The sequence below is a fragment of the Heliangelus exortis genome, chromosome W (assembly GCF_036169615.1).
Source record: "Heliangelus exortis chromosome W, bHelExo1.hap1, whole genome shotgun sequence".
NCBI classification, from domain to species: Eukaryota; Metazoa; Chordata; class Aves; order Apodiformes; family Trochilidae; genus Heliangelus; species Heliangelus exortis.
In genome coordinates, this window is record NC_092453.1 from 3548355 (window position 1) to 3562922 (window position 14568).

The window sequence follows — 14568 nt, forward strand, 5'->3', positions numbered from 1 at the left end:
TCCTTTTTACTAATTGAAAGAATGGGTAAATTTGCTGGTAGATGCAGGATACCTGGTGTGGGGTTTGGAAAATTTCTGCCATCTTGCAGAGCTACTGGGAGTTTCACATCGATCTTAATCAGATGCAACTCTGCTTCTGCAGCTATCATTTACTAAAGAAATGTTTTTCTTACTATCAAACTTTTATGAATGTTGTGATAGGATAGCAAAGGGAGCTTGTAAACTAGGTTTTTACCTCCTTTTAATTTTATTGGAGATGAAAAGAGTATGTATGAAAGAAACAGTTCATCATATTTGTAATTAAAGCAAGTATATATATATCATTTCTCAGAAATATATGATTTTTACTTTATTAAAGTTTATTAATACTGAGATATAGTATTTTAATTAATAATGTAAGCTCTCTTTTTTTTTTCTTTCCCTTCACAGGTTTCCACTTGAGTGGCACAGTGACAGAGCCTGCAATGCAATCAGAACCAGAAACTGTTTGCAATGTAGCTATCAGCTTTGATCGTTGCAAGATTACCTCAGTGACCTGTAGCTGTGGAAATAAGGACATATTTTACTGTGCTCATGTTGTTGCACTCTCTTTATACCGTATCCGCAAGCCAGATCAGGTCAAACTGCATCTTCCCATTTCAGAGACACTCTTTCAAATGAACAGAGACCAACTACAGAAGTTTGTACAGTATTTAATCACAGTGCACCACACAGAAGTTTTGCCAACTGCTCAAAAATTAGCAGATGAAATTCTTTCTCAGAACTCAGAAATCAATCAAGTCCATGGTAAGTTTGATATTTTTTCTACCTTTTGTTCCATTCCCACTTTGGTTTTGAGCTTTTTTTTGTGGCATTCAGGAGCATGACCTCCTGAGGTCCCTTCCAATCTGAATTGATATGTGATTTTATGGTGTTTACTAAAGAGGATTCTGTTACTGAACTTTTGTTTTAAGATGGTTCAAAATAATACTTTTTTGAAAACACAAAAGACATGTTTGTTAGATACAAAGTAGAACAAAAGCAGGGAGTTGTTCATCTCATCTGTAGCCTAGTCCCTCTTCTTAGGATCTGGTGACTCCAGCAGGCCCAGGCAGGCCGTGTTGCAAGAAGATGAATTTTGGGAACAGAGCTCATCTTAGGTAGTGTTTAGTGTTACAAACAGTTGTGCACTACTTGGGTCTAGGACAACTGGCCACCACCAACTGGCCAATGCCAGCTGGCTACCGGACACTTCTACAGTGCCAACTCACTGCTGGTACAACTGCACACTGTGCAGCAGGTGGTGCTTGTTCAGCACTGTCATGGTTTAACACTGGCCCGGCAATTAAACCGAGTAACAGACGCTCTCTATTAATCTCTCTCTCCTCCCTGATAAGAAAGGAGAGAGAATAAGGGAGAGAGACTTATGGGTTGGAAACTAAACTACACAACTTTAATGAAACAGTAATGATAAATAGGAAAAAATTACTAAATATATACAAATATACAAGAAAATGGATACCACATTCCTCCCCCCTTTCCCCCAATAGCTCTCACGTCACCACCGAGGCTGCAGGGCAGCCCTGGGAAAGTCCAGGCTGGACTCCTGGAGTCGGCAGCAGTTGGGAACTGGAGGCAGGAACACACAGATAAAGGCTGGCACGGATCAGGACCACAGGCAGACGAACGGACGGGATCCTTCCAGGATGCTGGGTGAAGGAAAAGGAAGCAGGAAAGGCAGGCAGCCGGAAACTGGAGGCAGGAAATCGATGGCTTGGCCCTCGTGATCCCTCAAATTTATACTGAGGATGACGTATATGGGATGGAATACTCTGTTTGGTCAATTCTGGCATCTATCTTGTCCGTTCCTCCCCAAAGGAGGGATGCAGGTGGGACCTCTTTATGTTTTCCTTAGAGCTGAGCAGTGTCCTTGGCTCTGCATACCAGTCTCTAGCAGTAACTATAAACATCAAGTGTTATCAGTCCTAGAAGCAGACACTGTCTGAGAAACTTGCTGTTAATTTCAGCAAGTGCAACTACTTACAAGAGACTTAGCTAAAAGCAAAAGTACAAAACAGAAAATCACCTTTATCCTGGCCCAAACCAGGACAAGCACCGTAAACAGAACCTCAGGAGCAGGAAGCTATGCTTACGGTGCTCTGATGTTTGTAAGGAAACTGTGTATATATATATATATATAGGGAGTGTATGACTCACAATTTGTAAAATTAAAAAATAACTGAGATAAAGGCAACTCAGTCAAGCATATTATGAACAGCTCATTTCAGGTTGCAGTCCTGAACATCACTTTTAAAAACTGTGTTTTGAAGTTTTTAAATTGAATTTGTTTAATGTTAACTTTAGAATATGGTTTTGAATGGAATTTTAATTGTATTTGTTTAACAGTAATTTTAGAAAATATCCTGCATTTGATTGAGTTGCCTTTATCTCATCATTACATGTTTCGTGTTACAAATGTTGTGACTCAGATTTGAACTCCCCTATATATACACAGTTTCCTTGAAAAAATCAGAGCACCGTGAGAAGAGCCACCAGCTCCCCAAGGTTCTGCTCATGGTGCTGGACAAGTGCCATCTATCAATCAGTGTACAGTTGTCCTGGCAGAGAATCGGTGGTATGGAAGTGTTCAGAGGACAGTTGTTCTAGACTCAAGAGAAAAAGGACTTGGTGGGGGCAGTGCTCCTGGCATGGGGCAGGGGGCACCCTTGTTTCTGTAAAGGAACCCAGTTTAATGAATCTGTGGTCACTGTGTTGAAATTTAACCTTCTAGCACAAACTCACCAATGAGCTTTTGATAAGATGTAAACAGTTACAGAAGGGATTTTGTTTTTCCCTATTTAGGGAAGCTTAGCTGAAGAATCTTAATGTATTTTTAATACGACTTAAAATTAACAATACCAAGATTATTTAAAGATAAATCTCCACTGAGACACAATTTCTTGTTAATCTAAAAGTATATATATATGAATAGCAGTGCAGCATTCACAGGTGGAGGCAGTTGAAGAAGTTTCTGAGCTGGAAGACTTTTTTTTACTCTCTCAGGAAGTAGTAGTCAAGATTTCCCTTTGACCCTGTTAAAAACACTGACTCAATGTTTCAGCAGTAAAACTTTTTATTGAGAACATGAGAGCTATATAAGTAAAGCAGTGCGCTGGGCAGCCAGGGAGACACAGCTCCAGCAATCGGCTCACACCTTCAATAATGTAAAACTGGCCCTTTTATACTTTTCATAAACCCCTTCCCCTCAGTCTCCCATCAGTTTATCATTGGTTCCCATCCCGCGGGCTCCCCCAGCATTGGTTCCCGTTTCGCGGGCTTCGCTCTGTTGCCGAGGGGAACGGTTTCATGTTTCGCGGGCTTCATTCTGTTACTGAGGGGAATGGTCACATGACATCCCTGTTTCGCGGGCCCCCGCGGTCGGCCCCTCCTCCTGTTTTTCTGACCCCTCTTCCCCACAAGCAGGCCCAAACATACACCCCAAACAAACAGCCCAAGCAAACATTATTAAACTGAAAGATACACTCAACAAAACAACAAACTACAATTTTAAACCCTTATTTTTCACAGACCCTTTAAATCTTCCAGTCGAATTTTCATTGACTAAAGATTCTATCATTCCCTGCAGCTGCTTAAAAGATTCACCTACATGGCAGAGCTGCAATTGTGAAATAAAGGCTTAAATCAATAGAATCAATGCTTATACACATATTTCAATTCCTGTACATCTGAACAGTTGTAGCAATATTTGCTTTTCAAGTTCTCAGGACTTCTTTGAAATCAAGTTTTTACAAATCTGACTATGTAATAATCCTTCCTTGCCAGTATCCTTTTAGTATTCACTACAGATGTTGTTATAAACGTTTGACTCGTTTTAACGATAACAAAACTTTTATTGTAAATGAGAGAGATATATATGCAAAGCAGCGTGCTGGGCGACCAAGGCAGCACACCTCCGCCAACGGTTCGCACCTTGGATAGGGTAAACCAGTCCTTTTACACTTTCGGTAACCCCCCTCCCTCTTAGTCCTTTATTAGTTTCTCATTGGAGGCTGTTTCGCGCTCTCTCTCTTTGTATTGGTCCCTGGTCCGCAGGTTCTGTCCCGTTGCTAAGGGAAGAGCTTCTTTGTTCTATCTCTGCAGACTTGCCTGGTGGTCTTCGACATGCCCCAACATGTTTTCCCACAAACAACCCGAACACAAACCCCGATCCTATGATTACAAACCACACCCAATTAAACATTCTAGGGAAGGATCCCTTCAACAAAACAATAAAGTAAAAATTTCGACTAGTATTTATTACAGATGTAACATCATCTGAGATCTAAAAATGATAGGTTGTGTTATGCCATTACATTACATCTTCTCAAAACCTAACAGAAATAGAAATTACACAGGGTTGATGCAGTGCCATTTCTGGTATCTGGGAAAGGGTCCCCCAGGGGTGACTCATGTAAGTAGCTTCTGAATAGCTCTTCCTGCTCAAAATAACCTGGCCCTGCCTCAGGCCATCAGGGACACAAAAGATGTTCACCTCTTTGATTAACAAATTCAAGAAGGGGAAAGATCTGTTGATTAAGAGCAGGGCAGAGGAGAGGGGGAGGTGAGAGAAAGCAACAGGTGGAGAGAGAACAACACTAGAATAAGAGAATAACACCTGAGGAGAGCAATGCTGGACCAGGGAGACCAAGGTCCATGAGGAAGGAGAGGGAGAAGGTGCCTAAACAGAGATTTTTCTCTACATCCCATGGTGAGATGGCAGCCTGCCCCCTGCAACCTATGGAGTAGCATGGTGGAACAGACCCTGAAGTAGTCCATGGCTCTGTGGGCCACCCATGCTGGACCCGTTTGTTCCTGAGGGATTGTGCCTTGCGGGAGGGACTCACATTGGAGGGGTTCGTGAAGGACTTTCTCCCATGGAAGGGACCCCACGTCGGAGTAGTGAAAAACTGTGAGGAATCCTCCCTGAAGCGGAAGGAGCGGCAGAAAACAACCTGTGACGTCCATACTGTAAACCCCACTCCCTGTTCCCCTGTGCTGCTGAGGGGGGAGGAGGTAGAGATATTGAGAACAAAGTAATTTGGCCTTAGGAAGAAGGTAGGGGTGGGGAAAGAGTATTTAGGCTCTGGTTTGTGTTTTCTCTTTGCCCTGTTTTGATTTGATTAATGATATACTAAATAGATTTTTTCCCCAAGTTGAGTCTGTTTTGCCCATGAGCATAATTGGTGAGTGAAAACCATGTTGGCCAGGCTCAAACCACGACAATTGTTACAAGCAGAAAATCAAAATGTCAAGTTAACTTGTGTCTTGGGCATGCTTAAAATACTGTGCACTACATTGAGTTGTTTCCCTGACAGTCTAGATAAGTACTTTTCAATCTTTTCAGTTTAAATACCTTTAAAAAATAATATTCACTTCTTCAGAAATATGTAGATTGCTAGATGGTACAAGAACTTGTTTTAGTTTTGTCAGCCGCAGGAGGAAAAATCAGATGTCAAATGCAAAATTTGATCTAGAGCAACCTGTGGACAGAGCACTGCCTGATATAAATCCAGTCACTTTAGTTGGCACTAGGCTAGTTCAGGTGCAGTTCCTCTGATTTGACTATGCCAATGACATTGCCTGTGTAAAAATGCTCCTTCAGAAGCACTACAGTCCTAAACAGCTGTAAATCTTATTTATAATGGAAATGCCTAAAGACTTCAGATTTGTTTGGGGAGGTGTTTTTTTAAAAGCTTTGTTTAGCTTTGCATAGCCATCACATTTCAGAGGCACTGAGGTGGTGATTTTCCTCATTTTCATCAATAGCAGCATTCATTAGCAGTCACTTAAACCTGAGCAAAATTTCTGAAGGTACAAGAATTACTCAGGTGTTTTGGGGACAGTGGTTTTAACATTGCAGTTGCTGAAATACTATGTAAAGTGTAATTTCCTTTGCAAAAGCATTCTAGAATAGCTGCTGAGATGGGAGAAAAAAAATCTCACCTTGATTTGAATGTTTTATTATAAAATGTTGTTTATTTAAATACCTTTTCATAGTCTGTTATTTCCTAGTGCTTAAGGCTACTGAAGAGAAATTTAGGTCTATTTTAAAGAACCTTTAGATTAAAGCCAAGACATCCAAAATGGAACTGTTAAAAACGTTTGACTCATTTTAACGATAACAAAACTTTTATTGTAAATGAGAGAGATATATATGCAAAGCAGCGCGCTGGGCGACCGAGGCAGCATACCTCTGCCAACGGTTCGCACCTCGGATAGGGTAAACCAGTCCTTTTATACTTTCAGTATCCCCCTCCCTCTTAGTCCTTTATTAGTTTCTCATTGGAGGCTGTTTCGCGCTCTCTCTTTGTATTGGTCCCTGGTCCGCAGGTTCTGTCCCGTTGCTAAGGGAAGAGCTTCTTTGTTCTATCTCTGCAGACTTGCCTCATGGTCTTCGACATGCCCCAACATGTTTTCCCACAAACAACCCGAATACAAACCCCGATCCTATGATTACAAACCACACCCAATTAAACATTCTAGGGAAGGATCCCTTCAACAAAACAATAAAGTAAAAATTTCGACTAGTATTTATTACAATTCCCCCCTTTTAATTTTTATTGTTTTGTTGTCAGGACCTCAAAGGAAGAAAACTGCATCAGACCCCAGTGGAGCCAGCATAGCATACCGGACAAGGTGGTTGTGGTTCATAGATACAAGCTGAGGGCCAAACGCTGCACATTCCCAAAGAGCAAAATAATAGTGTCCAGGATAGGCACCAACCAGGCAACCAAGGTCATAACCCCAAAAATACTGGAAACCTCCTCATGTCTCCACTTGTAGTACCTCTCTGCCTTCCCATCGGCCGATTCTTTGGAAAGAACGCCGGGGTTGTTGTTATCTTCTCGGCAGCAGATGGTATTCTTCGGGAGACAGGAGGCCTCGTGCAGTGCCGCGGGGGAAGACCTGGAATGTCACTAGTTAGGTTCCATCCCAGACACAACTAGGTGCAACTAGGGAGCATGCGACAAACGATCAGATCCCTCAGAGTGCAAGCAAAAGAACCACAACCAGGACAGTTACAGAGTATTTATATGGCGGTGTTACAAGTTAGCTTTAATTTTAATCCTTCCCCGGAGCTGCCGTCCACGAATTGGCAGTGATAGAACCTTTTATTCTACTGGAGTGAGTCCACCCTCGTTCAGCAGTTCGAATCGCAGTATCTGTGGTAAAAAGAACAAGAAAAGGGCCCTCCCGGGCAGGGGTTAAGGAGCTGTCTTTAAACAATCATGTGAGAGGGTTGACTCAAGTTCCCCATACAGGAATTGAGCAGGATTCTGCAAGTTGGTAACTTCCAATCGCAATTTAGGGGAGTTCCTGCTGCAAAATATTTCTCAAGGTATGTGGAGTATATACTATTAATTCTCCTCCCAGAGTAACTTTTGCAGCTTCCTCCACTAACAAGGCTGTAGCTACTACAGCCTGTAAACAATTGGGCCACCCGCGGCTCACAGGATCAAGTAGCTTAGAAAAATAGCCCACAGGTTTCCCCAAACTTTTAAACAATAGTATACCATGTTTTCCTTGTGTCTAGGAGAAACTTCCCAATGTCCCAACATGATTCCCAATGGGATATCAGGGGGAATATCAGGGAGACATTCATACCCCCTCTGAATACCGGGAGGATCCTCCAACATGAGTTTATTCCACCCTTGGCCCATCTTCCAGGTGCTTTCTGTCACACAGCCCAAACACTTCCCTCCGTTCGTGGCCCAGCCCCTCACGGGACGTGGGAACCGCACTACAAGAAGGTCCGCACTCGCTCCGCCCTTCAGGACGTCTCACTCACTCAAATCTCAATCAGGCGCACCGTGGGCACCGGCTCCCCTACACCCGGGGGAACCAGCTCTTCCCGGATAGAAGTTAAAACCCCGCAACCGGAGGGTAACCCCCCGTTAGCCAGAAGAGGAACCCGACAACCGGAATGTGACCCCCTCCCCCTTTTGGCCGGAGGAGGAACCCAGCAACCGGAAGGTGACCACCCCCCCGTTTGGCCGCAAGGAAAAAAAAAACAAAAAAAAAACCCTCGTGGTTGGAGAAAAACAAAACAAAACAAACAACTAACAAGCAGACACCGAAAAACATAACAAGCAGACACCGAAAAACATAACAAGCAGACACCGAAAAACAAACAACTAACAAGCAGACACCGAAAAACAAGCGTCCCTGACCGCGTGGAAAGACCAGGATCAAAGAAGCTTCATCCCCAGCCGCGAAAATCCCGCGGCCAGAGGCATACCCTCCCTGATCTCGTGGACGAGATCAGAGGAAACCCTCCCTAGCCGAGAAAACCTCGCAGCCAGAGGCACACCCTCCCTGATCTCGTGGATGAGATCAGAGGAAACCCTCCCTAGCCGCGTTAATCCCGCGGCCAGAGGAAAACCATCCCCAGCCACGAAAACCTCGCGGCCAGAGGCACACCCTCCCTGATCTCGTGCACAAGATCAGAGGAAACCCTCCCTAGCCGCGTTAATCCCGCGGCCAGAGGAAAACCATCCCCAGCCACGAAAACCTCGCAGCCAGAGGTACACCCTCCCTGATCTCGTGCACAAGATCAGAGGAAACCCTCCCTAGCCGCGTTAATCCCGCGGCCAGAGGAAAACCATCCCCAGCCACGAAAACCTCGCAGCCAGAGGTACACCCTCCCTGATCTCGTGGACGAAATCAGAGGAAACCCTCCCTAGCCGCGTTAATCCCGCGGCCAGAGGAAAACCATCCCCAGCCACGAGAACCTCGCAGCCAGAGGTACACTACACCATCCCCGGGGGAAATCGCTTAATACTCACTTGTCTCCTGTTAATCTGTTATCCGGATCTTCGTGCACAAACAAAACAGAACAAAACAAAAAGTACGGGGGAATTCTAAATTATTCCTTTACTTATATATCTCTCTCTCCTCGGTAAGATCCCTGCCGTCTATGGCACGGAGCTAGACTCCAGGTCCATCCGCAAAAGTGCGGATGGGGCGCCTACCCAGTAGAAAAGCTCCACAGCATAGAGTTCCAGGATCCGAGTCACGGCACCAATTTGTTAAAAACGTTTGACTCATTTTAACGATAACAAAACTTTTATTGTAAATGAGAGAGATATATATGCAAAGCAGCGCGCTGGGCGACCGAGGCAGCATACCTCTGCCAACGGTTCGCACCTCGGATAGGGTAAACCAGTCCTTTTATACTTTCAGTATCCCCCTCCCTCTTAGTCCTTTATTAGTTTCTCATTGGAGGCTGTTTCGCGCTCTCTTTGTATTGGTCCCTGGTCCGCAGGTTCTGTCCCGTTGCTAAGGGAAGAGCTTCTTTGTTCTATCTCTGCAGACTTGCCTCGTGGTCTTCGACATGCCCCAACATGTTTTCCCACAAACAACCCGAATACAAACCCCGATCCTATGATTACAAACCACACCCAATTAAACATTCTAGGGAAGGATCCCTTCAACAAAACAATAAAGTAAAAATTTCGACTAGTATTTATTACAGAACAATACACAAATCCAAAAACCTCTGCAGTACTCCTTTCCCCTGGACCCACAAACCTTTCTTCTTTGTATAAAAATTAAAATATCTTTTCTTGATGTTTGTAGGTGCTCCTGACCCAACAGCAGGTGCTAGCATAGATGATGAAAACTGCTGGCATTTGGATGAGGAACAGGTCCAAGAACAGGTTAAACTCTTCCTCTCCCAGGGCGGATACCATGGATCAGGGAAGCAGCTCAATTTACTTTTTGCAAAGGTATGTTGCATACTCTAAACCTTCCTTCTTTTCTCTCCCCCCACTCCCCTAGCCAATCTGTATTTGTTCAAAGTCTGTCTTATTAAAAGTCCTGTTGTTTTAAAACAAGAAAAGGCTTGGGAAATCAATGGCAAGTTAATGCAATGGAACACAATCTGGTGTGTCTTGAGATCAGTTTAAAAATATGAAGTAACATTTCAACTGTCTACAGCTGTGCTCTTCTCTTCCTTCCTACCTCCAAAATGTTGGAGAAACCTGTAGAAATTATGGTCTTGAAGCAGCCTGCATAATACACCTGTGGATTACTTGTGGAAGAAGCATGCTTACAGAATATAATGGGATATTGAAACTAAAAATTTTTAAAATTGGGAAGGCAGATTATTTTTTTCTACTTAAAATTGCATATTCTCTATAGTGTGGTTTGTTTTTTTCAAGGTTGTATTAAAAGACTCATTTCCTAGGTGCGAGAGATGCTAAAGATGAGAGATTCAAATGGAGCTCGCATGTTGACATTGATAACAGAACAGTTCATGGCTGACCCTCGTCTGTTGCTTTGGAGACAACAAGGAACTGCGATGACTGACAAGTATAGGCAGCTCTGGGATGAACTTGGTAAATGCACAGACTTCAAAATCATTTAGGTGTTCATGTGTATAATGAAGAAACAAGTACATATTTTGGATAGAGAAATTATTGTGGTACTAGGTAAAGCATATTAGAGTTTTCTGCAGGTTTGCTTGTTCAGTTAAGGTTGGGTGAAACTGAATTTTTGCTCTATTTAATGAGACAGTTACAGTTTGAGGAGAAGAAGCATGGTATAAAACAAGTATAATTGCAACAGGTTGTAAGTACCTGAGAATCTAAAAAGAATAAAGCAAAAAGTGGAAACATAGCTACACAACTAAGAATAAGTATATAAGCTACTAGCACTAACCTGGAACTGTTAAGGAAGAAATCGATTCACAACTAGAGAGAACTAGAAGGCAAAAAGGAAAAGCATAAGTCCATTACTGAGCAGGAAAGGAGATCAAATAACAGAGGATTGTAACAATTAACACTGCTTTACAAGACAGGTCAGTTGTGACCAGATAGATACATGACTTGCACAACAGAGAGAGGAACATGGGCCAAAATGGGAAAGGAATATTTAAACTGGTGAAGTCACTTACTCTAAAGTCTTCCAGAAACTCACTGACAGAGTTTTGAACTGATGCTTCAGAAGTCCTCAAAGTCTATAGGAATTTGTGATAGGGAGGGGAAATTCAAAACAACTTGAAGGTAAATGTCACCCATATTTTAAAGGTGGTTAGGTGAGTGAAAAGAATAATATCAAGTAACCACCAGCATTGCTCTCCTAGATGTAAGGTACTGGAACAAACTAGTAACCAGTTGGTATGTAAGCATATAGAAGATAAAAGTGATAAAAGACAACCTGAATTATTTAAAATACAGTGGTAAATCTAATTTGTTTCTCTCAAAGAGAATTCACTGAGTTTATGAGTGAAGGAAATAATGTGTATATCTTAGCTGTAGTAAGGTTTTGGGTGCTGTCTTGGAAACTTTCTCAAAGCAGGTTAAAGACAAAACCTAAATGGAATTGCCTTGTGATTCGTGGAAATTAGAGTGGTTACTGGTGCTCTCACACAATATGGAAAGACACTTCAAGTCTAGACTTGGAGTCTATGAGACCCTTTCTATGAGTCTGTCTTGAGATGCGTTCTGTTCAATATTACTATTCCTGAATTATGGGGCACAGAATATCAAAATAAGTATGTATATATATATTATTAAACACCACAACAAAAAACCCAACCAAAAAACAGAACAACAACCCAAAACTTACTGATGACACCCCTTGGGACAACTATGGAGAACATAGCCAAAATGGTCTTGGTACATTTTAGAGGTCCAAAATCAAGTTAAAGTAAATTTAATCCAAGAAAGAATAAAATGCTTCATTTAGAAAGGAAAACTTAGGTTTTCCACTGTTAAAGGTTAAAGATGACCATAGAATCATAGAATGATTTGGATTGGAAGGAACTTTAAAGATCATGTAGTTCCAATCTCCCTGCATAAGCAGGGATACCTTCTACTAGACCAGGTTGCTCAAAGCCCCATCCAACCTGGCCTTGAACACTTCCAGGGAGGGGGCAGCCAAAACCTCCCTGGGCAATCTGTTCCAGTGTCTCACCACCCTCATAGTGTAGAACTTCTAAGAACTAAGAACTTCTAAGGAAAAGCTCTGAGGAACATTTTGCCCTCCAGAAGGAGCAAAGAGGTCCCACTTGAACCCCTCCTTTGGGGAGGACCAGACAAGATAGATGCCAGAATTGACCAGAGTATTCCATCCCATACACGTCATACATAAAAAAACGCCATACATAAATAAATTTGAGGGATCACAAGGGTCAAACCCCTTCCTGCTCTTCCTGCCCTTCCTGCTTCCCCTTCTTCACCTGTTCCCTGTTTGCTTCCGCATCCTGGGAGGATTCCGTCTGTTCCTCTGCCTGTGGTCCTAATCTGTGCCAGCCCTTATCTGTGTGTTTCTGCCTCCAGTTCCCAACTGCTGCCGACTCCAGGAGTCCAGCCTGGACTTTCCCAGGGCTGCCCTGCAGCCTCGGTGGTGACGTGAGAGCTATTGGGGGAAAGGGGGGAGGAATGTGGTATCCATTTTCTTGTATATTTGTATATATTTAGTAATTTTTTCCTATTTATCATTACTGTTTCATTAAAGTTGTGTAGTTTAGTTTCCAACCCATAAGTCTCTCTCCCTTATTCTCTCTCCTTTCTTATCAGGGAGGAGAGAGAGATTAATAGAGAGCATCTGTTACTCGGTTTAATTGCCAGGCCAGTGTTAAACCGTGAAAGGCTCAAGTTAATCAGCTAGTTATAGGTAAAGCTTTTTTGTTGTGTTTTAAAGCCTCTAGATCAGGAAGAACATAATTATACTCAGCAGAAGCAGATTCCCTTATTGTACATCAAAGAATAGGTTGAGCTAAATGCTCCAAAGTTGTAGTATTGGAAAGATTAATATTGCAAGTCAAAGCTACAAGACTTGCTCATATACTTCTCATGCTAGAAGACTTTAGATGCAGCTTCAGTGATGCACTGGTAAACACTGAGCTTTCCAGAGTAATAAATGAATGTGCTTTTCAAAGTTTAGAGTGGAGTTGTAATTCTCCATGTTGTTGCTGTTTAAATGGTATCTAGGTAGGTAAATTTCACATGCTGATCTTAATGTGTTTAACTCTTTGTGACCATTGTTGAAGACTTCAGTATATTAGAATGATTAATCTGAAGCCTCTGAAGGTTTTTTTAAAAAAAAAAAAAAAAAGTAAAGGTCAGTTAACCTTCTTTGTACTCTCGAGGGAAAAAAATGGTCCATGAAATATTATTACAACAGTAATTTGTTAATATCCTTTAAGTAAAAGTTTCTTGTTCTCTATGAAAGTGAAAAAGTTTCCTTAATAAAAGGGGAAAATTTAACTTTGTGCCGCAGCCCAGGGATCATAATGGCTGCTTGGCCCTGCTTTGGAATTAAATGTTGAGCACTGCCAGATGCCAGACTCACGATCCATAGCTATTAATATTTTATATTTTGTTTGTGAGGAAATATTAGCCATTGCGCATGCACGTATTACAAATTACAAAATTGCAAAGTAAGCAGGTTTATGGTTTGAATTAATTACAACGGTTTATTTCAGGGAAAAATGACACCACTTTTGACAGGAATCTTAGGAAGGGCTTAATAGTGGGAGAGAAACAAGGAGAGCAGGTTTTTAAACAAATTAATCATCCCAGAGAAAAGGGCCATTAAGGAAAGAAAGAGAACGATTAAGTTTTTCACCCTCCAGTAGAAAAGCTCCCGCTCAGCCGGGCGCCTGTTCCTTGCTCTGGGGGCCTGCTGCTCCTTCCGCCTTTACGCCTCTTCACTTCTTCTCCTCTTCTTCTCTCCCCTCTGATCTTCTATCGCTTCTGATTTTCCCCTTTTTCCTCTGACTTTTTATATAGCTAAACATTCCTTCCTGTCATCAATTATTGACAGAGGTTGCGAATTTGGTAGCTACAGGTCTTCCCTTTGTATTCAGGTTTCCTGGAATTCTTGTATTTTTTACCCATTTGCATTAGCTGTCTGGCGGCTTATTAGCATTTTATCTTTATAGTCCTGACAAAGGAGGGGGGTCTGTTGATGAGATTTTGCTGATGGAAATATGATTGATATATTTTAAACAGTGTAAACTATGTTGGTGGAGCCAGGGTTCTGCTGATGGAAATGTTTGATACATTTTAACAGAGTAAACTAAGCTGGGGAACCAGAGGACTGCTGATTCAAGAGGCAAATGGGATGTGCAAGTTAATTGGTGTTTTCTGCAGGCTTCTGGCTGGAAACCCTTTAGCCACATGGATAATACAGGACCTGAATACCAATGTGGAATATCACCATCAGGGCCCACTGTGAAACAATAGCATTCCCACTTGAACACTGCACCATTACAGGTCATTTGAATATGGGGATTGCATTTAAACTAAAAGCCCCATTTGCCTTTTATTGCAATTTAAATTTCCTCTTAGCAAAAGCTAAGTGACAAATTAAATTTTAAAAGTCTCAGCATTTTTAAAGCTGTCATGCAAAACAGCCTTTTATTACTTCTCATGTACCACAAATGAATCATTATAATTGTGAACCCTAAACCAAGCCATAATTGGAGCAACTACTGTTATCAAAGCAGGGCTGCTCTTTTGGCAGCTTAATAAGTCTGAAACTGTTAAATTAAATCCCATATGCTTAACCTGATGAAAG

The 14568-nt window shown here is 42.1% G+C and overlaps 1 protein-coding gene across 1 annotated transcript in view; it reads left to right on the forward strand.

Moving 5' to 3' along the window:
• Positions 1-14568, forward strand: part of LOC139789139 (zinc finger SWIM domain-containing protein 6-like) — a 109695-nt gene that overhangs the window by 67009 nt on the left and 28118 nt on the right. Inside the window, exons 2-4 of the mRNA XM_071729667.1 lie at positions 430-786; positions 9619-9767; positions 10229-10379. Coding sequence (XP_071585768.1) covers positions 430-786; positions 9619-9767; positions 10229-10379 — 657 coding nt within the window. The remainder of the gene's footprint in view (positions 1-429; positions 787-9618; positions 9768-10228; positions 10380-14568) is intronic.